This window comes from Clavelina lepadiformis, chromosome 2 (genome assembly GCF_947623445.1).
Source record: "Clavelina lepadiformis chromosome 2, kaClaLepa1.1, whole genome shotgun sequence".
Lineage (NCBI taxonomy): Eukaryota > Metazoa > Chordata > Ascidiacea > Aplousobranchia > Clavelinidae > Clavelina > Clavelina lepadiformis.
In genome coordinates this window covers 13,825,749-13,851,540 of record NC_135241.1, presented here as the reverse complement: position 1 = coordinate 13,851,540, position 25,792 = coordinate 13,825,749, and the positions used below count along the sequence as shown (strand labels likewise).

The 25,792-nt window shown below is 36.3% G+C and overlaps 2 protein-coding genes and 2 long non-coding RNA genes across 7 annotated transcripts in view; 3 read left to right on the top strand and 1 right to left on the bottom strand.

Moving 5' to 3' along the window:
• LOC143445914 (tyrosine-protein kinase CSK-like) overlaps nt 1-3,718 on the top strand; it is a 47,989-nt gene extending 44,271 nt beyond the window's left edge. For both annotated transcript variants that reach the window (XM_076945311.1, XM_076945312.1), the window contains one exon: nt 2,531-3,718. In XM_076945311.1, the coding sequence (XP_076801426.1) occupies nt 2,531-2,701 (171 nt within the window). In that variant the 3' untranslated portion in view covers nt 2,702-3,718. The remainder of the gene's footprint in view (nt 1-2,530) is intronic.
• Nucleotides 3,719-11,020: 7,302 nt separating this feature from the next.
• LOC143446469 (uncharacterized) overlaps nt 11,021-25,792 on the top strand; it is a 30,183-nt gene continuing 15,411 nt past the window's right edge. For all 3 annotated transcript variants that reach the window (XM_076946113.1, XM_076946112.1, XM_076946114.1), the window contains exons 1-4: nt 11,021-11,166; nt 14,635-14,816; nt 21,683-21,815; nt 22,701-22,907. In XM_076946113.1, coding sequence (XP_076802228.1) covers nt 11,064-11,166; nt 14,635-14,816; nt 21,683-21,815; nt 22,701-22,907 — 625 coding nt within the window. In that variant the 5' untranslated portion in view covers nt 11,021-11,063. The remainder of the gene's footprint in view (nt 11,167-14,634; nt 14,817-21,682; nt 21,816-22,700; nt 22,908-25,792) is intronic.
• Nucleotides 17,483-21,739, top strand: LOC143446476 (uncharacterized). The gene is made up of 2 exons (XR_013113936.1): nt 17,483-17,612; nt 17,769-21,739. It is a non-coding gene; the product is annotated as an uncharacterized LOC143446476 (long non-coding RNA).
• On the bottom strand, nt 17,610-18,075 carry LOC143446475 (uncharacterized). The gene is made up of 2 exons (XR_013113935.1): nt 17,937-18,075; nt 17,610-17,857 (listed from the first exon to the last, which is right to left on the bottom strand). It is a non-coding gene; the product is annotated as an uncharacterized LOC143446475 (long non-coding RNA).

Below are 25,792 nucleotides of genomic sequence, written 5' to 3'. Positions count from 1 at the left end.
TGGGGATGTTGTCCACTCCTGGTGACTTCCCTTGTTTCAGTGATTCTTACTGCATCTGCAACTTCTTCCTGAAGGATAGAGTCAGCGATAGAGTTGGTTGCATGATGGACATCTCATATGTCCTGTGACATTGCAGTTATACAAATCTGAGCAATACTTCATCCATCTTGTTAGCATGTCTTTTTCTGGTGACGAACAATTTTCTGTTTTATCTTGTATGATGGTAAACCATTTTTTTAGGTTGCTTTCAATGTTCTTGCATTTCTTATCGATTCAATCTTACTTGGCTCTTCTTATTGCCTTGTTGATTTCATTGTTAACTTTTCTGTACTTTTTTGCCCCTTTTACATTGTACTTCCAGAGATCCGGGATATCTGTGATCCAAGTTTTTAGTAGGTCATTGTTTCCCAAGAATGTTGTGTGCTGTCTCAATTACTGCTGTGTTAAAGTTGTCTGTCAGCATATCTACATCTGTGTTGTTTGCATCGAGGAGGAGTGAATCAAATTTCCCTCCAATCTCGGCTTGAAATGCTGCTGCGATGTTTGGGTCCTCTAGCTTCTTAAAATTAAATTTGACTCAGGTGCACTTTGAGTTTTTCGTTTTTGTTAACTGAAGTCTGATTTGTCATCATCACAAGGTCATGATTGCTTCCAATGTCAGCTCCTGGAAAACTCCTTGTTTTGGAATTGTTGACACTGTATTGGAAACGCTTCTTTATCATAATGTCTGGATGAAGAATTATAATGTCGAGATCATAATGTCTGTCTGGGAGTGATGTTCAACTTTTGGGGAATGCCATGTCGGTTTTCTAGATACTTTCTGTGGACCTAGGGTGTTCGTTTGCATCCAATTATTGTATGTGGAGAAATTTAGGAGTCTTAATCCCCTCTTATTTATTTCTGCGTTACAGTATTGTTTGCATGTTACGCTCGGGTATTTGCAATTATCTGCTCCCAGTCTAGCATTGAAATCCCCTGCACAACAATGATGTTCTGTCGTGGTGCTTGATCAAGGACTTCTTGTAGATGGTTGTAGAGGGATTCTAGTTAGTTGTCATCGTAATCAAAGGTTGGTGCAGAAACTTGTATGATGGTTATATTGAATGGTGTTGTCCTGAGACAAAGGGAGATGAGGCAGCTAGAAATTGGCTGATAACCCATTACTACTGTCACAGTTTTTTTTATGTACAAGGAAATCAACAATATGTTCATGTCTGTCCTATCTTCAACTGAAGTATACATTTTGGTTTTACGGTGTTGTTGTTTCTCCTGTGCTTTTCCATTATAATTGACAAAGACCTAGAACATTCCGGCAATATCTCTTTGTTGCGTGGTTTGAGTTCTGTGAGCTTTTCTGGCTAGCCTTAATGTTCTGACATTCCAGGTGCCAATTGAGGTATAGTTTCTGATTCGAACTCTATTCGATGAATAAGTAGCTGACTTAACACCTCCACCTTGATGAGCAGTGGAAGGCGTGGTCCTTCTTGACCCGGGCGAAGATCGATCCGGTATGGATTTTGATTTCACTGTTATCTTCATGTGGCATGTCTTAGTAAATTAGCATGATGTATCCCATCCCTCTCCATGCTTGATCACAGCCAGTCTCCTCGAACTATGTAGCTTGCCTTAGTCAGAAACGCATGGGCATTGAGGATCGTCCTGGATCCAGTCTGTTCTGACCTGCGTCATGGAAATTTTTTGCCTCATGGTGCCTGTCATGTGTTTCAGCCCACCAGCTGAAGCATTTGACTAGGGTCTGGCAAGTAGTGCCAGCATTTAAGAGTTTAGGGAGTGGCTGAGGCCCAGTAGTGTTTGTCCAACCTGCCTAGTGAACAGGGAGCAACATGTAAACCACGAAAGGGACTAACTCTAACCAGCCCCATTTACTTCTATCGAAAACTTGTGTGGGGTAAATAAGATGAAAAAGGCAATCTTTTGTTCTTTACTATAATCGTCCCGTGGTTTTAGACACTGCTGTATGTAGCTTTGTTGGCACTTAATATTGCAGCGGTTATAGTTGATAATAACCAGGAGTCGCAAAAAAGAAAATGCTCTAAACAAAACGGAATGAAGAATGGAAGTGGTTAAATAAAAACGTCAGTAGTCAAAAAAATTTTAGTTCGTGAAGAGGCATGGCCCAATGCGCTAGTGGTTTTACTAACAAGGATGTAAACTCGAATTTAAACTTTATGTATAAAATGTCCCATGCATTTCTCATGGAGACATTGATAATAATCAGTTTTCAGAACCTAGCCAGTGAAAGACGAAGATCAACATCGCTAAAGGCGATACACTATGTTTTTATTTTATACCTTGACTGGAGTAGACAGTAAAATATTATAGCTGTATTTTGAATATGCCCTTTTGAGATCTTATTCTGCACCTCCAAGTTTCATATAGGTGCAAAACTGTCTTATTTATCATATTTGTTGCATTTTCTTGTATATCGTATGCCGCATTTCTTTCCATAACCATAAGTACATGATTTAAAAATTTTAGTTCTTCATTTTTATGACATTCTACTTTTCAGCCTCTCAAAGATGTTTTGAGTAAGGTTGTTGCTGGATATCGAATGGATTGTCCAGATGGCTGCGAAAAACCTGTTTATCTGTTGATGTTAAGTTGTTGGTTGGAAGACCCCAAGAAAAGGCTGTCGTTTTCCCAGATTTTAAAAGAGTTGAATACAATTAAGCTGACTTGATGCTAAGTGTAATCATGATCACAATATGGTCTTTCCAATCCAATATACTCATAAAAAATCTATGGTTGTTCTTTTCGCGCTGGCCGTGGCTTTTCTTTTTCCTTATTGACATCTGTCGGTGGTTTTTTACTGCAACTTGGTAAAATGTGGTGACGACTACTTTCACTGCAATTGCCTTACCCAAAGTTTCACTATCTGTACAGTTGCTCACTTCTCATGTTTTTTATTCGGAAGTATATTTACAGTTACTAATTTTATTGACTATTGCTATTTGTGAAATATTGCTGTAAATCAAACCAAAAAAAGAATGAGTAATAATCATCACTGAGGACGTAAGTCGGTGTTTAACCAGGTTCGACCTTGCGCAAAGTTCAGCACACATTATGCAACTATTTCATGATGTCACTGCTTTTTAAATGCATGTTGACGCGATCATAAGTGCTGTTTAAATTTTTTTATTCTTATGTTTCATGTGAATTAGTATTGTGCTGGTAATAAAAGGATTACGTACTTAGTTGTGCTTCATCAAGTATGAACTATTGCCTAAAGTGTAATGGAGGAACATTACACTGTAAATTTGTAACGATTGGTGTTTGTGTGGTCAAACTTATAGTTGAATTTAATGATCACTTCATCAGGTTAAATGGTAAAATGTAGCACGTGGTTGAACGTGAGTTCTAGGCGATTGCTTAAAAATCTACCATGTCATAAATACTTTTCACAACCGGAACATATAATTTTCTCGTGCAGTTGATTATCACCTGATCAGAGATGTTGCCGCGCAGTCACTCGAATCTATTTTGTCTGTATATTTCACTGCTGTATGTAAGTAGGACTGCTTTCACAGCTAATGTGAAGTTAAATCCTGACCGACTGTCAGCGATAGCTGTTTTTTGGTTTGCCATCAATACGCACAAATGTTCATATTGATTTAACTTGATCATATTGTTTTATTATTGGTTAAACATGTTGTTGCACAATATCCAGTTGAAACAGCAAAATAAAAATTTTCTTTAAGCTGCGTTTGGTAGTTGCGTTAGGGCGATTGCAGTATACAGCTCTTCATTAAAGTTATATGCACAATATTCTGAGTTGTGGACACGTTTGGAGTAGCTTACGAACACGTAGTTTCATAAATTTATTTAATGTTTATTTTATTGTTGATGTGTACATTGCTCTACCTTTACACGTCATAAGTGTTTTGAGACTGAAATAATTATATTACTTATGGATTTCGTCACCTATTCAATGAAGAGGAAAATTCTTATTGGTCTGCCCAGTGCCTTTTTTTTCGACCATTTATGGCAATGTTAATGTTGTTAAATGAAAGCTTATAAGTCACCTCACAAAACAGCATCCAGAACACCAAAACAATAATTTGACTGCGTACATTCCTGAAGATAATGACAAATTCTGGAAGCAAACTTGTGTATTATGCAGCCATTTAATGAAGAACCAACTGAGGACGAGGAATTGTTGGAACTTAGATTCGATTTAAATCAAAAAATCACTTTCCGAGAAATGGATTATTCAGAGTTTTGGGTTTCTCTTCTAACATTTCTGGAATATAAAAATCTTGCGAAAAAGCCATTGATATCTTAGTATAGATGTCTACAACTTATTTTTGTGAAGAAGGGTTTTCCAGTCTCGTTAAGATCAAGTCAAAAATAAGAAACTCAATACTTGACATTAATTCTTTAACGCAAGGAAGAATTGAGAAAGAGCTAACAACGCGTTATGTCCAAATTGCCGAAACTATGCAAGAACAAGCAAGCCATTAATTCAGCTTTTGTTTTTACACTATTGCAAGTTTAATTTTTTGAGCTCATTATAAGACGAATATAATCACTTGACCAACCAACCAGTTTTTAGTTTGTTTTACTTTCTGTGCACAATTAAACATTGCCACTTTTGAGGTATACAAAGTTCTTGAAAAATAGTAAAAGGTGCACCTCAGAAAGGTTGTAGAGCACTAATGAAATGAATCAAGCCTACATAATAAATGTATATTACGGCATATACCACGTGAGTCACTACTAGTCCCAATGCATTGCAATACCAGATTACCACACCATACCAGAATACCATAATCCCAAGTAATGCAACCCTCGCATTAAGGTTTAAAAAATTATTGGTAACATCTTCATGCTATTTTGTGGTAGGCAATGTACGGCCTTTTACATTATAAAATGGAGAGAAATTTAGTGTCTCCTTCTTGTAGAGAGATCGTTGTTTCTCCTTGTTTGGAATACCGTTTCGGCAAGAAAATCTCGGGTGTGCCCCTGCCATACTCTACAGTCTGGTTCTAATCTAAATCTCACTCCAATAAAACCTTAAATAACTAAAATCAACTTTTTGCACAACCTTCATCTTTAACAACAGACTGCGCGGCCTACATACGGTGAAAAAGTCACTTCGTAAATAATATTGCTGTTTAGGCCACAAGCTCAAGAAAATGAAAATGCTTCTTCACAATCATTCAAGGCAGTCCACAGTCACTCCACACTACATTTTTATCTTCCATACGCGCGGAGCACATACTGTTTACTCATGTATGACGAGAAAAGCAAAAGATATTGAAGAAACAAAATCCTTCGGAAAAATGTAAATGGGGGAAGGCGATTTTATCACAAATAAAGTTACAGTAACTCACAAGGAAAATTCACTCAATGAAGTTAAACAGATCACAGGATTTTGCCAGAGTATTTTAGGAACAGCACAAAGAAAGAAATGGGACACACATAATGAAAAGACAGTGGAAGGCAGGAAACAGTAAAAAGAAAATTAACAAGCATAACCCCGGCAATTTTGGACATGTTGAAACCAAAACAAACTATACAATATAACACGATTACACGATGTAGGGAAAAACTAGGAACAATAACGTTTAAAGAGATCTTTAATTTCATACTATAAGATACTATGCAGACATGGTCATACGTTTTATGATAAAAAGTTAGTAACAAATGCGAACCATCATCGTGCCGCATTTGTGCCACGCTCGTTGCGTATCTGAGCCGCAATCGTGACGCATCTAAGCCACATTCGCAGCGCATGTGAGCCACAAGAGTAGCGCATCTGAGCGCGGTGTATCTGACAGGTGTGGCTCAAATTTTGGGGACAGACTACAACTGCTGTTGCTTTACACTTGCAACCAGGTTCTTTTTCGAATGCCTTCGGTATCAGTCGGGTTATCAGTAGGCCTATTTATAAAGCGGATTTTTGATCCACACTTGACGCTGAAATGGTTGCGGCATTGGCATTTTAAACAAACTTTTCCTCAGGCAGGACACCTACTTCCTCCCTTTTGGTGAGATCTGTCGCAGAGTTTGCAATCAGATATTATTTGGCTTCCAGCTTTTTAACTTGTATCATTGGTCATCTTGTTGGCTGCCGAATGGACTTAATTAATTTTCTGCTTCGGCAGTGTTCCTTGCGACATATCCTTGGCCTGTTTTATGGACAGTTCATTTGCATGTTACATTGGTATCAGTTTTGCTAAGTCAAAGTCTCGCTCACGAAGAAATAGCTCTTGCAATTGTGCAGTTACAGTAATCACAACTTTGTCTCTGATCATTTTCTTGGAAGTTGCATGGTGTTGTTATGTTTCGGTGCTCAGACAGGAACATACCAATAGGCTTTTGGTATTTCACGCTCCAGAATTTGTACGTGTGTACAACATTTTGCTGTGGCGCGCAGTAATTGCCGATTTTAGTTATTACCGAGTCAGTATCATCGCCATCTTCGTTTTCAAAATGCCATACAGTATATTTGAACGACTCGAGGTCCTGCGCAATGGAGCGCTGTTGCTGTTCTGACCTTCCTTTCTTTGGTTGACGCACCACTTGCGAAAATATACTGTATGGTCAAACGCCTTAATTAGGCGCACTTTTTTGTAAACTTTCCAATTACAAGTTTGTTTGTGCATCAATTTCTCACACTTGTGTGGAAGATAGTACCTACCTACACCTAGTAATAATAAAAGTTTTAAATAACAGCAACTACTTTTCGTGTAATTAGCAATTTGCACTGCGATTTTATTGCGGGCCAAAACCATCAAATTAGCCGCACTGGTCCCCAAACATACGCGGTGAGTATAGATGTTAAAAAAACAATTCACTCGATTTGTTTCACGAGACAAGTGCCAAATAAACGGGCAGACGATGCACAACTAAATACAATAACGTACAACTGAACTTTATGACTATTCTCGGTACCTAACTAGCTCAGAAATTAATTACTCAATCTGGTAAATCTGCAGCTTTCTTTGTTTATTACTTCGTAGGCCTAATGCTGTTAAGTTGCAATTACAACTCACTACTTTATGTTAAAATGTGTAATGCTTGGTGAAGGTAAAATGTAAATATTGCAAATAGTATTGTCTGCCAACAATAGGATGGCGTGCTGTTAATATCAAAGTCAATTATGTGCCTCTTTGAATTTCTGGGCGTGTGGCTTTTTTTCAACTTATTCTGTATCGGATGACCTTATTCATGAACCCTTATCGAATTGCGTACTCTCTTGGGTTGCCATACCGTCCGGAAAATTCCGGACATGTCCGGAATGTAGGGTTAAATTTTGCGTCCGGGAGGAATTTTAAAAAATGCTCAAATGTCCGGAATTTTATGATGGGCGTTTTGGGGGAATTAGAATTGCGGGAATAATCCTGTAAATCAGGGGTGTCCAACACGTGGCACGCGACGTGTCTGACCTAGACCCTAGCCTAGAGATCACCATAGCCTAACCCTAGCCTAGAGATCACCATAGCCTAACCCTAGCCTAGAGATCACCAGAGGTCAAATCAAAAATAGCCCAATAGCCTAGTGAATTCACGACACTATGTTCAAAAATCCACTCCGGTATACAATGGATAGGCAAAGCATTGCTAGTGTGACGTCATATTGACAGACAATGTGTTCATACCTCTTTTTTAAAAACCGCTAGTGGGCACTAAAGAGTGTCCGGATTTTAGGCCACGAAAATATGGTAACCCTATCTTAACCTAATAAAATTGACGAGTTCAACAATAGATTAAGACGATGTTTTTCACCTTTTTACGCAATTTATTGAAGTAGTAAATCATAATGAAAACAAGTGAGGCGTAACACCTGAGAAAAATTAAAACACGTGAGACTTACTAAACAAAAACAAAACACGTGGGACACAACACCTGATAAAAAATAAAAAAGCATCAATAAATAATAAATAACCCTAAGATTGCTGCAAAACGTTGCAAAGCAAACAAAGAATAACACACGAGCTATTCACATCAAAAGCTTTGTTGCCCCCTCTAGTCTATTTATAGACTTGACATCATTGAATACACGCTTTACTGCAGCAAATACGCCACTTGCTTCCTTTTCCCAGTTCTATCCCCGAGGGACCTCTGATATGTTGCAGACAGAAAAAAAATAAATATCGCGCTGCGCTAATCAGGTTTGCCTTCTTCATCCAGATTTTGTTTTGCTGCATAAACAAGTTTACCTGGTGTCTACCTGGCAAATCTACCTTTTGCATAAAATGCTTCCATTCATGTTATAATTAGCAGCAAGACTTGGGCAATTCCGTTTACCTTTAGAAATTTATTAACAGCATTTTTCATGTCCTCATCGATCCAAGTTTTTTTTTAGTGGAACCCACCGGTATATTTGAGTTTAAAACAATCACCACTGAATTGTGAAATTGCTAGGCTAGACTAAGTGTCTTTCCTAATCTCGATTAAGCCGTAACGATACTCCAACAACTTTTCTCTTTTTGCGGTCACCACGATTATGATATCATCTTTTGCATTTCAATCAGGAGAGCTTTTGTTACTCACCACGCTGAAAGTGAAAATGATAAAGCTGAGTAATTTTGAAGTTATAAGGCAGTAGGCGCTTTAATGCCAGCAGTAGAATTTCTGTGGCTTTTAGCAACAAGTACAATGTAGTTTTTCATCCACAATTCAAAAGTAGCAACCCACTTTTCATGGTTAATGGCCATCCTACTTCCTAGTCCAATAAGTCCACTTTATTAGGTTTTTGCAGTGGACATGGGTGGAAATAAACTGCTTTATGAAACACATTTAACATATAAAATAAAGATTTACATTACAGACGCGCAGTGTGGAAATTAACACGTGCGGGGAGTATTCCGCGGGCGCCAACCAGAGACAAACGAAGAAGCACCCAACGGCCGCTATATAACATCTTTCCTTCCCCGGCAAGAATGAAAGAGGGGCCGGAAGCGATGAAGAAAACAAAATGCGATCTAACAAAAACATGCGCTTTCAACGAACGTTGAAGAAAGCACAATTTACATATAGCCTACTGTGATTACACACAAGATGTGGAGTTGCAAAACTTGAACGAAGCACGCATATATGCGATGCACTGCGAAAACAAGAAAATTTCAACATGTATCACAAATCATCAGATGTAAAAATTTTGTAGAAATGGTATTATGATCTCGTTATAAATTGTACAACAGTAAATTTCGGTTACATCTCAGCGCCGCTGTGTTAAACTATCGTGCAAAAAATAAGCGGTTTCATTTAAGAATTAAGAGTAGTGTAGTAGCGTCAGCAGCGGGTAGGTCGTCACCTTCCCAAAACAGCCACTATGTGTACCGCATAACAAATGAACAAAAAGAAATATTTCTTTACGGCAGAGGTCAACCGTCAGAGAGCATGGCAATTAAAGCCATCAATGAGCATGGCAATTAAGGCCTTTAAGATATGCACAATCGGCAATATAACACTACACTAACGCTACACTTCATTCCTTAATGTTTGGTTGTCTGTTGTTGAGTATTGTTTGAGTTTCCACTACTCTCAAAGAATGTTGCTATTTGGTTTTCATTTTTAACTGTGGCATTTGCTGGATGTCACGTAACTGGGACTCCCCTTATTTTTTCTGACGCTTTTCTCAGTTACATTTCATTCCCATTTTGGGGGTTAAGGTTAGGGTACGGCAAGGCGTAGAATTTTTGGCAAGTTGTAGATTATGCTCATTGCATCATTTATACGTCATTAGCCTGTAGGTTTATTTTTGTTAAAGTACTTCAACTTTTAATGGGGATTTCCACCGGAAGTTTATGTCATATGATGTTTATCATTTGACCCCCACAGCGATGTAGGCCTAATCATTTGGTAATTTTGAGGTGCATGGTTATGCACTTTTATACTAGACCCTAAAAATGCTTAAGTTGTTTGTCGTGTTACAATTAAATGTTGTATCCGGCCATTGGTTGCTTCTAGTGGCCCTTTCGCCGAAATCTTGTTTTGGATGGCCTAATTTTTTTCATCACCTTTACTTAACAATTGAAACTGTTACCCAAAACATAATTTCTCAGGCTCATTGAGACCGGGTAACGGTTAATAAAACTCGCCTGATTTCGAGTACTCGTGATGTTGTACATGATGTTTTTGTGTGCATATGCATAGAAGTTTAGCAGTGATTAGCCTTCAGCTATATATAGGGCTGAAAATTGCCTATTTTGATTGCAAATTTTTTAATTTTTTACGAGAACTTCATACATTAGCAACAACTTTTAACGCAATGTGTTGGAGAAATGCAAGATTTTACTTTATAACCTAATCACTGAACTTGAAATAACTTAACACTTTTTTGTTTTAATGTTTAACTTCCCATATTATTGTAAGGGAGTGACTATTTTGTCGCAAGTAGGTCACACAGCCCGTTTAGTTATTTAGGGTTTAATTAAAGCTAGATTTAGTCTGGTAGGAAGATTTTGTTGTTTTTCATAGGCTTAGGTTACTATGTTATAACACTTAAGCTCACTCAACAAAAAGGCTTTGAAAGTATGATTTTTTTGCGGTGAAACAGATGAGCAGAAAGCAAATGATTCACTATTGAAGAAAGTGTAAACGTCTTTCCGCAGCTAATTTTGCATGATGCATCATCATGATGCATGATGATAAATCATGATAGATGATGCATCATGCAAATTTGCATTTTGTGTAAATTGTATACCGTATTTTACGGACCATAAAGCGCACCCGATTATAAGGCACACTGTCAATAAATTGCTTTGATTAGTTTTTTGTTCATACATAAGGCGCACCCGATTATAAGGAGTATGGGTTACTGTATAAAGCTCATTAAAATACGTTGCGCGCATGCGTGCTAACGCATTATGATCCATACATTAGGCGCACCGGCATATAAGGCGCACGATCAATTTATGAGGAAAAAAATCTTGGTAGCCCTCCATTATTAACCAATAATGAGAGATAGTTGTGCACTAATTGCAACATGTAAGAGTAGCCTACCAAACTTGAGTTGTAATATACTGGTAGTTTATGTGCAAGAAGTTTGACTAAATAACTAACTACTGAATGTTTATAGAATGTTGATGAATAATGACAAGATTCTGTTCCTTGCTATTTGTAGTAAGGATAGTCTTTCTTTGGAATGTGGTTTACAGCAGTGCCATGCAAGCTGGATTAAAGAATCGCACAATTAGTAAGTGAAACTGATACATATAAAAAGTTTTTGACTTTTGAATAGATGAACGTTTTACCAATAACGGCCGCCATTTGCTTTGGCTGGCAGGATTTTGGTGATAGTCTATACAATGTAAATTGTCTACCAATTTTGGTTCTTTTTAATCTGCAATCGTTATAAGTATTAGATTGAAAAACATTTCACTCAAGTGAGCACCAAATGAATGTCATTACACAGTAAAGAAATTTATTTAATCCTATTCTTAAAACACAATTTAAGAAAGGAATCATTGTAGTTTGACAGTTTGAAAAAATCTTGCCAATCAGGCAGCAACTCAGGTCTTGTTATTACTATTACTACAATTACATTGTTATTTGGTTGCTGATCCTTACCATGTGATAGTTTTCGAGATCCAACATTTTGATTGTTTTCTCTGTTCTGTTGCTGTTCTTGTCTAGAAATACATCAAAAGAAAGTTGAATGTGTTTCATTTAGGGTCTGTTGGCTTACCGTATTTTACGGACCATAAGGCGCAATTTAAATCCTTTTTTTTTCTCATAAATTGATCGTTCGCCTTATAAACCGGTGCGCCTAATGTATGTGCATGCGCCTAACGCCTATAATTATGTATTATTATATAAATAAACCACCGTCTTACACAATAAACTACGGTAAAAGCAACTGTGATATTCACTAGGCTCATTTTTTCTTTTGCTTATTATACTATTGTGACTTGCTTACATTTATTACCTAACAAGTAAACTTGCCGGTGCGCCTTATAATCGGGTGCGCCTTATGTATGAACAAAAAACTAATCAAAGCAATTTATTGACAGTGCACCTTATAATCGGGTGCGCCTTATGGTCCGTAAAATACGTTAATTGCCGTCACAATCTATATGCAAATTTCCGATTTTGCATCAAAATTTTGAAGAAACTGTTTTTGCACTGGTTAAATACACTATTCATTTATATATATCAGGGGTGTGCAACCCGCGGCCCGCGGGCCAAATGTGGCCCGCAAAGGAAAAATATGCGGCCCGCGGAGAAGTGACAATTTTGAATGGTGTGCGGCCCGCGAAACGAGTTTTAATTTAGTTTAGTCTGCTATGTGCAATCAATTTCAATCCCCTTGCAGTGCTGAATCAAACCTTGGCTGAATGTGTGTGACGCAACAATACCCTAACGGTTAGGGTATGGTTGCGTCACAGACAGACGAATAGGGCCTAACAGCTAGCTTGTGCAAAGCAAGAACGCAATTTACAAAGATGTCAATTGCTGAGCAGTTAGCTGCGTCTTAACTTATATTTCTGCAAGGAGATAACCCCTAATAAAGTCACAAGACCAATAACGAAAGAAACTGTTATTGATTTTGTGCTTTTAACTACGTATATGTTAATTAAAGGTGTGGCCCGCGGTTTCAACCAGTTGTTGGGATCTGGCCCTCTTGTACAAAAGGTTGCACACCCCTGATATATATCATTAATCCCAAAGTTCACATTTCTAGCTGAAGTATAACAGCAATTATAACACAAACACAGGCAGGTCGAGACCTGATTCGAGACAGATTGCCAAATTCAAAATACATTTTTTGTTTGATACTTAGAAACACTGTCAAATCTAAAAAGTTTGCTTTTTTTCTTGAATTTTTCCATTAACTCATTCGGTCACAAGGTCATTCGATAGAGAATAAGTTGAAAAAGGCTACACGCCAACAAATTCAAAGAGGTAGATAAGTGACTTTGATATTAACGGCACGCTCTATTCTATTGTTAGCAGGCAATACTATTTGTGATATTTACCTTTTATCTTTAACAAAAATATGAGATAATATTGGCAAAAAGTAGTGATTCTTAATATGAACCATAAGTGGTATTGCAACTTAATAGCATTAGGCCTACGGGTAATAGACAAGAATAGTCTCAAATTGATCAGAGTGACTAAATTTCTGAGCTAGGTAGGTGCCGAGAATAGTAATTCCGAAAATTCCGACTTGGCCGAATCGAATGGTTTTAATTTTGTTCCAACCCTAGTCATTAATGAAATGACATTTTGATGTTGTGTCGAGTGCTTGGGACTCAGCTGGGTAACAATTTAAATTACTTGGACTCGACAACTCTGAGTAACTCTTTTGCTGTCCCATCCTTAATTTATATTAAAGTAATGGTTTTGAAGCAAGGTCGAAAAACCAATCAAGTGAAACATTTCAAAGGCGTCTAAAAGTAAAGCCTAATATTTTAGCTTAATATTTTCGTGAAGGTTATTGCTGTCAAACGGTTTTGTTGTAGTAACTTTCATTGGTATTCACAACGTACCAAATTTAAATATGAATAGGCTAAGAATGTCAATAATGGAAGTACAATTTTGATGATAAGAATTTAAATTGCGTTGACAGTCAATATTCTTCAACAAGTAGCGTCTGTTCAATACACAGGCGATATTTTGGCAAATGCGACAAAGCTTTAGGTTTGATATATAAGTCTCCTCCCATTTTAGCAGGATATTTTGTCTTGAAAGGGTGGCTTACACACAGCTTTATGCTGTGTGGTATCACATTCGTTATCCTCAAACGGAAGATAGTCTTTGCATGGCTCAAATTCAACGATGTTTTCTCATGGCTCGAGCCCTAGTTACCAAACTTGTTTTTTTTGTTAGTTTCATAGGATACTCGTTTTTTATTTGGTCTCTGGAATTTTTTTATATTACCCGAATTTGGAATTGTTCATCAGTTGCCAAGCTTAATTGCAAATTTTTGTAGATACATGCATTTTTTATTTGTTTTTTTTTTCATTTCTATATGTTATTGCTTGAATTTGGAAAGGTTCATCTGGACCACTAAACAAAAGCAATCGTTATTAATGCGCTGTACAGTGCTTTACAATTGTTGCAGCAATAGTGGGAATCAAACACGAACCACATTATTACAAGCCCAGCTCTCTTATCAAGACAACAATGGGGATCAGGACTGGTGAACAGAAGCTAGCATTTTTCATACCTTGTTCAAGGGTATTGCAACCGTAGCGCAACTGGGAAGCTAGCTTTATTTGCATTTTATGAGCCAGGCACTCTAACCAACCAAGGCAACGAATTTGGTACTTGCTTTGGTATCCATGTGCGAAAGGTTGCAAGGTTCTAATATTGCTGCTATCTCATGACTGTATTTAGATATGATTTTAACTTTTTTAAATTCCAATCAACTGTTTTCTTTTACTTGCGCTTTTGGGGGAATATTGCCATTATTTGCAATGGTGCTGCAGTTGAATGATTCAACAAACAAAAATGTACGTTCAGCTGGATCTATTGGCGATGTGGAGATAAAACAACTGTTTTGTATTTGGTAATTTGTATGAAGAGTTGAAGTTTTGCTTTTAAAGCCAGTCGAGTCAAAACCCCTTTCAGGATTTCGTTAATTACTGTATAACCATAACAGCTTACAATACGGCTTCTGGTTTAACTGGATAACTTCAATTTCTTTTGATGTTTTTAGGACACATTTCTTGCTCAAAGACGTCTGAAGAAATTCCATGGTCACAAGCTCGATCCAAATTTGTTGTCCAATGTCCTGCCTCTTGTTTAGATTTAGGTTCTTGTTTTCTTACTGTAACTGGTACAACATTTTACACATCGTCTTCGAGTATATGTTGTGCAGGAATACATGATGGAAAAATAGTGAGTTAGATACATTTTACCTATCTGTTTGGCATTGTATATAGTGTAAGGATGTATATATGTATTATTTTGGTTAACATAAAAAGTTGTGTAATGTCATTGGTGTGTTTATTAAGTCTTTTGTAATACTATGGAAGATTGGATGCGATTCACATGAAAATGTGATGACATGCACTATTGTCTGCACACTAAATGCACAATGTCAACATATTTGCACCGAAACAAACATGTTTGTTTTTTTGCATCTTTGTATGTGATTCAAGATTGCTCTGTGACTAGTTATGGACCTCACATACTTGGTCATGCTTGGATGGTTAGCCTGAAGGATACAAACAAGTAAACTCTACGGGGTGAAGCGATTTAAGTTGGATTGGGGCTTTATAGCCTTTTATTGAGTACCTAAATAGCCAAACAAAAGGATGTTAGTTTAGGTGATTTATCCTATATGTAATATGCATGTGATGAGGAAAAAGAACATTACCTTAGAGGTAGTGTGTGGCCTAACTGAAAATTTTGAAAGTTGGTTAACTTATTGTAGGCCTCCACATTTTGATTGTACCAAGCAACTTTGTATCCCAAAATCATCTACACATTTGATTCTTGTCGCATTCAATGTGCAGACAACTCGTGCGATGACTGACTGACTGTCACATGTCATTTTCTTGCGATGTACCCTGCGGCAATGCAATTGCATCCTTTGTGCAGGCAACTTTAGTTTTTGCATTGCAACACTTTTATCAGCAATTGAAAAAATGCAATCCCAAAGCGCACTTTTGCAAGTGGTTAAAGTGAAACGTACGATGTGTTAGACATGACCAAATTTTCGTTTCGACATTTTAAGCTTTGTTTATTTTTGCTGAAGCTTGGGATGAATTTTTGTTAGATATATGCATTTTCTATTTAACCCAGGGATGTCCAACCTGCGGCCCGCCTGAGATTTTTGTGCGGCCCGTTAGTCATTTTCACTCCAAAAGTATGTACTTTATGTACCCATTTTTCTTGAAATTTAATAGGTTCTGCGGCCCATTGAATTATTTCAAGTGACAATTCGGCCCACTTTAATAAAAGGTTGGACATCGCTGATTTAACCTATCATTGGCATACAAGATCGAGAGAAATCAAAATCATTTCAAAAGATTAAATCATTTTGTAATTTTTGTAATTTTAAAGCTATTTATAGATAGAGAATTGTAGCCCTTCCAGGGATTTGAATGAATTCTGGTTTTATAACCACATATTTGCTCAGCATACTTGTAGCATATTTTCAGAGTTATTTTTACGACAGATTGGTGACCATGTTTCCAAACTGGGATAAAGTAACTTAAATGACTTTCCATTAGAGTGTGTTACAAAAACATCTGTGCAGCTTTATTTAAATAATGTTTAATTTTCCTGATCATTGCTGAGTTAGTTTGATAGATTTTCTTTTAAATTTATTCCTAAGAACATGATTTACTTAACCTTTTGAATTAGAGAATTACAATTATTGTAAATCATTATGATAAGATTATATGTTTTTTTTTTGTATACAAAAATAAGATGTTGCTGTGTTCCAGGTCGATATTTGCTTGAACTTTTATGTCATTCAAGTTTTTACCAGACATAAAAAGATTTCTGTCATCTGCATACAAACATAGGCTTTTCCAAAAGTTTTGAAAACGGCGACAGCAGATTGATAGGTCTGTAATTTTAGCAATTCTTGGGATCACCCTCTTTGTAGATTGAAATCACTTTAGCTACCTTGAGAGCATCTACATATGTCCCAGTTAATAACAATAAATTAAAAATGTGTATTAGAGTACCGTAAATATTGTTTGTTTTTTTTCAGGGATTAAGTGTGTGCAAAGGTATACAACAAAACAAAAGGAATTAGCACAAACAAAAGCATACAAGCAGGACATATATCAAAACAACCCAATTCAAGCTTGGCCTATTTAAATGTGTTACATGCATATAAAAACTAGCGCAGCCTTTTTAGTATCATACTAAAGTGCCATAATTTAATGAATACTCAGCATGCGTGGATAAGCCTCAATTCTATTAACATCATTAATAGAACAAATAGCTCGCCTTTGTTGGTTGTACAAGGTGGGGCAGAAAAACCTACCACATTTCAAACTAGGAAAAAGAGACAAAATTTATAAGCAATCAAAACATTTATGGTCTCATCTCAAAGTGAAAAGGTTACCATTTGATGTATTTATGTTTTAAAGATTACATCCTGTAGGTGGCACCCTCGAGATGTAATACATTGTTGCAGGCGATTTAGTGCTGAACCCGTAGCTCTGAAATTTTTGACCCAGAGCATTACAGATTTTCGATTGGGACCAGGATCATTACGGTTTAATTTGAAATGAGTCTTAAAATTTCTTAGCGTTCGAGTCACAGATTCCCCATTTCTAATGAAATCCTCCACAATAAATGCACGGTGTTCGCCAGTCCAGGCCATTTTACATACAGATACAAAATTTAAAAAATTTGCCCAAAACATTATTTACTTATAAAAACTAAAACCTGAAACACAAATGGTAAGTCCTTTGTTGCAAAATTTCAATTCAACCTCCTGTCAGACCGCTACAGCTTTGGTACAGTAACAATTTGAAATGTGGTAGGTTTTTCTGCCCCACCCTGTAGTAGATTAATATAGTTCCATTGGAGGTCCAAAAATGTTTCTTTACCTAGCTTCTTCACTGTTTCTACAATGGCCAGTCTTCTCCGTGTTGGCAAACACCAGATGGTGGACAGGCCTGCAAACAAGTTCAATTATTATTGGGCTCTTGCCATGTCTGGAGGATGGTAAAATGTAGGCTATGTCTGTTATCGATATTGAGACATTTAGCTTAGTATTTAGCAATTCAACAAGAAAGAAATCAATGGTAGACAGTTGGGATGTTTTTTTTTTTCCTGACAGTCGTACAACATTAGGCAGTTCCATCTGCTGTATTGTTCCAGGTCATTGGTCCACTTTTCCATCTCACTTGCCATCTTTAAAAGACCTGTAATCTGAGATTGCATGTTGCTAATCTCATTAGCTGGAGAACCTGGAGAAAAGAAAACAGCAGTAGACTTTGTGCAAGTATGGGTAGTATCTGTATTACTGTTATCTTTGTCTGCCGCTACCTTTTGTACTTGCTGGCATTCTTAAATTTTCGTCTTTTCTTTATGGAAACCAGAGCCATCTTTACTTTCGTCGTTGCTCGTAGTGAAGGAACTGGCCAAGCAGTATTTTCTGGTTTCTAAGGCTAGTTTTTAAACAAAGACCTGACATCGTCATAAATTGAACGGAATAAACGAACTTTGGAATAAGATTGTAGAATAATTGTATTATGTATCATTTATTTTGTTTTGCTCATGCTTTGTGCCTTGGTCATTGTAGTTGTTTATTACCTCATCGCGGCATGCAATGATGGAATCGGGGAACAAGGGAGAAATTGTTTTTCTAATCTGTATTAACACAGTACTACAGACTTTGATAAATTCTATAAAGTTTAGCACAGGTTTGTCAAACTGGATTTACTGTTGGCCACAAATAAAAGTCGGCTCATATTCATGTGACATACTATTAAACATGTGCTGTATAAAAGAATTACAACAATATAATAAACAACAATAAACAATGTAAAACCAAAACAAAGCTATTTAACAAGTAAATGATTTTTACTTCAATAGCTTACATTGTTCGAGAAAAGGTGTAAAATCGATCATTGGAGAATATGCTATATATAGTGGAACCATTTGAAGATAAAGGCCAAGACAAAATTAATTACCTATTCTCCTATTCTGCCTGGATCCATTGGACAGTCTCTCATAGATTTTTTGTTTGTTCGCAGGCGATCGGTTGTTAGACTACTAGCTTTAAGGAACTAAAATCAGAAAAATACTTTTGAACCTCTACAACCAAGTATATTGTTCAATTGACATTCTCAGTTTTCAGTGCTATAACACTTTTTTAAGCTTCATATAAGCTTAAGTGAAGTTCAGTTTTATAAGACATTGTTTGAAGAACGTTTTAGCTGGTATTCGACAATGCCTTTGTTAAAACCAGTGAAACAAAAGTAGCACACTAAAGTAACACTACTTTTTATTTGAGTAGCAAGTGCTGTGGTGGGACAATTGGTGTCGCGCCGTTATTATTTTTTAATACCTGCATTAATTTAGGCAACAACACTGATAATATCAAAGTAGACAAATTAGATTAATTAATTATATCAGAGCACAACGAGAAGCTAAACATGGTCCATTAGCTGATTGTATTTTAGTACTTGGTGTGTACCAGAGTTGGATCAATTACATTAATTCAGTTCAATTACAATTACAATTACTTCCTTACATGTTTCAATTACATTACAATTACAATTACTCCCTGCTAAAAATATCAAATTACAATTACAATTACATTACGTAATTAGCAACAATCACAAACTATTCATGTTTCATTCATGATACGCAGAATACCCTTTAATTAAAAAAAATTCGAATGTTTTCGAATATTTCAACTATTCCTAATCATGAGTACTGAAAAATACAAACACAGAAATTTTTTTTAAGTGACTGTTAACAACCAAAAGTTTGAGCGACTGGCAACGACTAACAACGAATAGGCTACAAGACAGGCAATGAAATGTAATCAAACGAATACACCAAGCTGATAGCGGTAAGGCGACAGCGATAAGGATGATAGCGATAAGGAGTGTAAAATTAAAATAAATGCAAAAGGAAAGAAGCTCCTGATAACTACAAATTGCAAAATTTTGGTTCGCATTTACATTTTCAATTTCTCAAAAACTGTTGGATTGCATTTGATGAACATTAGGGTGCGTAAAGTTTCTGACCCCAGTAAATTTCTTCTTGCGTTACCCGCAATTGAAGATATTCTTTCTGACGGGGCTGATGTTGCTGTTAGTCCCAAATAATCCTTGGCTAAAGTAGCAAGCGTGGGAAGTTCTTCTGACTTCTTCTTCCAATACATTAGTGGGTCTTCATCGAAATGCATGGTTTCTACCCCCGAATAGCTGTCGACTTCACTTATTGAATTTCTTGGTCTTTTCTTTTTTAAGCCTTCCGCCATGAAGTTAAATAGCTTTGGCTTTTTTGCAGGGTTTTCATCCTCTGTGCTACAGCTCTCTTCGTAATCCTTGCCACATGAGTTTTTAGCAAACGTATTGCTTCTTCTTTTTCAACGTCATCTTCAATCCAGCTGTTTTTAAATCGTGGATCAAGAAGAGATGCAAGTCTGTTGTCCGGAGAATTTATATATGGCAACAATCTTTTAGAAAGAGAGTCTTTAAGATTAGCTGCCAGTTTCTGGCAATAGTGGAAATTTGAGTTTTTTAGTTGTTCCATTGCTTTCAGTAAGCCAAGCACTACCGGACAAATGCAAGAGGATGTTACAATATTTTCTCCTTTAACTTGCTGCATTGCTTCCTTGAAAGACAGTAGCACACTCACGAGCTCACTCAATGCCAAATAGTCTTGATTTGTTATTTTTTCCCGTGACTGGATCAAGGTGAGAGCCGCGTTAACTTTTTCGTGATCCTTTAAGATACTTTGCAACATAACAAGCTGCGAATTCCATCTTGTCACATTCTGTGCTCTTAACGTTATTTTTTACGTTGCAAATAAGAGGTAGCGTTTACAGATTTTCTTACTGAATTTACAATTTTGGCCACCTTTCCCAGCTGCTTCCCAGACTTAGCAAACTCCGAATTTTGCAGACAATCCTTAATACAAAGTAGTTGTGTATGAGCAAAACAGCTTACTCTTTCTGTTAAGTAATTGAGAAGAGCATTTAAATGAGCACCTTCATCGATCATTTCTTGTTCAGGATCAGGAGTCAACTGTTTCTCATTGTCCTCATTGATTTCTTCACCAGTTTTATGCCAGTTATATACCAGTTTTTATGTGAAATCAGGAAGGGAAACCTGAAATGCTTTTATCATGGAGGAAGCATTGTCTGACACAACCTTTTTTACTTTTGTTGTAAGTCTAAACTTTTCTATTACGTTGTCATAAGCCTCAGCAATGTTTTCAGCTGTATGCCGCCCTAAAAATGAGTCCACTGCCAGGACAAAGCTGCGTAGCTTCCATTCTGCATCAACAAAATGCATAGTGATGCCCAAGAAACTTGCCATGTTGCGGTTAGTCCAGAGATCAATTGTCAAGTAAACATTTGACAAACGTGCAAGTTCACGTCTCATCTCTTCTTCCACTTGCTGAATAACAACTGCAATACATGTACCAAATTGGCTGGGATTAAAGCTGATGCGCGACTAGATATGACACAACGAAACTGGATGCAAGCATGGCTCATCGGCTCTAATGAAAGGAATTCAAGACAAAGAAACACGAGGCTAGAAACACAATGACAAAGCTATTTGGAGTTTTGGGCGACCCAAATCATATAAATCATTATCAGTTAAATCATATAATTGGAATAGACAACAATGCTAATTTGGACGTTACACATACAGCACACCAGGTCTCAATAACAATGTAATTGAAATTGTAATTAGGCAAAAATTTAATCAAATTACAATTACAATTACACAAAATAAAAATGCTTCAATTACAATTACAATTACATGAAAAATGTAATTAATTACATTCAGCTCAATTACAATTGATCCAACTCTGGTGTGTACTACCAAAAAGATATCTATGTCTGGCTTCAGTGAAGTCCATGCACTCTGCCTGCTTTCTATTTTTTTGAGGAAATATTTTATACGTAAATCTGTTTATTTGTTGAAGGTTTGTGTGGGTTGAAATGTATGTTGACGAGAAGAATTTTGCAAACATTTTAATCCATATCTAGCAACAAGCAATAAACATAAAAATTGTCTCCATTAATGGCACATCTTTAACTATAGACAAACCAAGACGGAGGCCTAATGGAAGTGTGTGTTTTTCGCACTGGACGTAATAACTACAAAAAATCTTCACAACATGGAATTACGTCACTTGAACATCTCACAAATTGGCAAATATATTTTAGATTATCAGGTACAAATAAACTCCACTATTTGTGAAATAAATATTGGATTATGATTATTTTGTAGAAGTAGTTATATGTTTACCATATGTACAATCACAATAAATTTGTTAACTAGTTGCAATTCTATTCAAATTAAACGCGATAACTTTGTTTACATTACTTACATTTCTATTTTCGAGTACAACAGCAGCTATTTAACATGACCACTTCGACGCCATTCTGAGATCCAAATGGTTACAACAATGTCATTAAAACAGATCTGGGGCCACATTTTCTGCTTCTCAAACGGAACAAAAATCTTAGTGATTAGAAACTGTCGCGGTGCGTTACTCACGTTAGCTAATACATACTCATTTCTCCCTAACAAGAACAAAATGTTTTTGTAAGCAATATCAGAATATTTGTGAAAACTTGAGAATGCCGTTTAAAACTAGCGAGTCACATATTACATTGTCTAAAAAATCATTTAACCTGCAGTGTAAAAGTTGTCAGCAAAGTGTAAAGGTTTATGATGATTGGTTGATACTTCATGTTAAAAATGTTTGATGTAAACACGAAAATAATATAAAACACAATGTTCTGTGCCAAGTGGTTTCAAGAAACCATGTAAAATTGCCCGTCTGACACCAACAAAGAGGCCGATTCACTGCTCATCTGCCAAAAAATTATGTGGCCTAAATAAAATGCTTGTAGTCATGCCTTGCATACTCATGGGAAACCAGTTCACCCGATGGTGCGTAAGATGTGCTTGTAGCAAAATTGCTTTACTGCTTTGATCTACGCTTTATGTTGACTATTCCATGGTTTTGAATCACTTATCAGATCACAGTGAAAAGAAAGTAATAATATTGATTTTTTTATTACCAACAAATTTTTTGTTTCACCATATGTAGGTATCATTCCTGAATTTGGCAAACAAGCTCTTTCAACAAAGCCTTCAATTGAAACAGCTATGTTGACAAATTCCGTGAAAAATACATTTCCCCACAATGAAACAAATGAAGGAGAAGATTCGATGAAAAACAGCATCTATTACAATAAATCTACTGTGTCGCAGCAAATCAACTTGAGCTCTACGTTGATCCACTTTCCTACAAACAGTATGTTGTTCATTTGTTATGTCATATTTCTAAATAATGCCACCAATGGAATTATGTTTATTTTTGGGTTGGCCAATTTTGCTTAGCTTGTGTCAGTTTATTGCAAACAATTTTAGATGTGCCATATGTCTGCTGAAAAACTATGATTGTTCATTGGACTTGTTATGCAAGTCAACAGAAAAAGACAATTTGTTTAAACTATACGTAACCATGTTAAATTATTAGGCAAAAAAGATGTTTCTTTATGGGAACAGGTTTGTTATGATCAGGTAATGTGAATTAGCAATTGTGACTTCGGCTGCCAGGGCTGATTTACACATGCCGTGGTAGAGAAATTCGATTATTTATGACTTTGTTCCATTATTAACCTTTTACTTTGAGCTTATTGCAATACTATTGGTGCCCTTCTGAGTCACCGTTACTGAGCCACTTTATCTTTTTGGCTAGACAATAATGTTAAATAGAGACTGGGTAGCTCAGTTCCAATAAAAATTAAAAAAACATTTTTTCTTTGTAACTTACATGGTTTGTTTTCTGTTGTGCTAGTTTCATATAGGACATGCATACAATTGCAGTAGATTTTTAAAACTTTGCAGTTTAGTTCTTCCTCATTCGATTTCAAGCAAAAAAAAAATCGATATAAAACTCACCCAACAAGTAGATTTTTGCATTTGCTTGAACGTGTTCTTGTTCACCCTTGCATAGCATCAACCATTAACCGTCACATTATCCAGTGTGACCGCATAATTAAACGAATGCTTGTTTCTCTGTTTGTACAATACCTGGATGTTTTCATCGGTTGGTTAACAGATGAAGTGAACCACAGTAAAAAATACTAAGGAAGCAATCTGTCTACACATTGTCATTAATGTGAAAAAGCCCCTTGCCTTTTACAATATATTTTACATTTACCGTATCTATTTTAAGTTGATTTCATCAGATAATAAAACATAAACAATCAAATCTGTGTTGCTAAAAAACGTTATTTAGAGATGGACAATTCAGAGTACTAAATCCAAAGGGTTCAGATCATGAATCATATTGAAATCCAAAATACCAATTAAACTGAGTACAGTAATAGGTTCCGGTTTAAATTCCTTAAATAAGCATTTCTTGTCCATTTTCAGTTTTCAATCGCATGATCGCATATTTCTTTTCGTGACTGGGTAAACTATAAAGTGCGTGGTCATCGATGTAATACAGCGGGTTGTGCCACACCTGCAATACATTTAATCATAACTACAATCCACAAACAAAAGCACTTTTTCACCTCAGAGCAGCATTGCTTTGAGAAAAGGGGAAAGATATCCAAACCTTTTGTGGTTCGAAAATTGCCATCATTGAATCAATAGAAATACGAATACCGCTTAGGGCAGGGGTCGGCAACCTTTTGCACTTAAAGAGCCATTTTAACCGATATTCCACAAAATAAAAATCACTGAGAGCCGCAAAACTATTTTCACAATAAAACGAAAACGACACTCTGTAACAAAACTGTCATGTGTCGCATTTATAAAAGCAGTTAATTCAGTAAGATTTAATTAATGTGATTACTATAATGTGCTCAGTGAGATAAAGACGCGAGTGTTCTTCTGTTTGTTTCTACTGTAGCAATAAAATTAAAATTAAAATTAAAATCCGCATGCGGCTCCGGAGCCGCAGGTTGCCGACCCCTGGCTTAGGGTATTGACTTTTTGTAGTGCACAAATTGTGACTGTTATGAAGCTGAAGGTTACTACAAGCTACTGCATTAAAAAGTTTCATTTAACTAAATACCTATTTAACTATTGTGTGCCTTATTCTTCCTCATCGTCTGTGGGGGAACAAAAATATAATGCTAACGATTATAACTTCATAAAATAACTCCTCCAGCAAACAATGACCGAAAAAAGCAACAAAACCAAGGGATTTTAAACTGTCAAAAAAGAATGATGTTTAGCATGCAGCCACTAAACCGAAAAAACCCAACAGTGTTTGTTATCTCAATGTATCGCAGAAGTTCTAATTAAGCGAGTTTGCGCGTTGGATGGTGGCCAATACCATGATGCTAGTATACCATTGAGCCAGTGATAATTAAAATGTTTACTAACTCATGTCGCATCAAGAGCAATTGATCGACGAAATGAACACTGTAAATAATGCCAGTGGCAATAACAAGTGCTCTTAAGTATTGTTGAGAAAAATAATTTATCATAGGATTCGCAAACATTCCGAAATAGGATCGAATACTAAATTATTCTGAATGTCTCATACCTGACAGTAAAAGTTTTTTGTGTTTTGTCTTCACAAATCTGCCGTTTTTTTACTATTTAGTGTTGTTTATGAACATTCTAGAAAGAGAAATACAGAGAGGCTTGGAAGTTTTTTTTTTGACGAAAACAAGGTTATCAATTTCCAAAAATAAGTGACTGCTATACGTTTTATTTCACTGACAATGCAAACAAACAAATGATCGTTGTTGAATGCTGAATTTTGTCATGTGTAAGAGCAAAGTGTTGTAATTTCATGGTAACAAACAGCCAGCACAGAAGTGCCTTTCCACAGTGAATCTGGATTAGTTTGTTTTGAGATAACTTACTCAGTCATTATGTTGTTGTTTGTATGAAGGGCATTTCTAATTTTTTCTTGTCAAACCAAGACTGTAGTGACCAGTGGGTGGCTACCCGGGTAAGTAACTACTTACCCGCCTGGGGCACGTTTTAATACAAAAAATTGTTTCTTGGTAGAAAAAAAGTGTTTTTAAATATACCTGCTTTTTGTGATTTTAAACCTTTTATAAGAAAATCCAACCATGAACAAGATAAAACACAATTTAAAGCGTAATGTGCACTGTTTGTAAATGTACAGCACCATGTTTGACAGATTATATCAGTTGTAATAGGCAC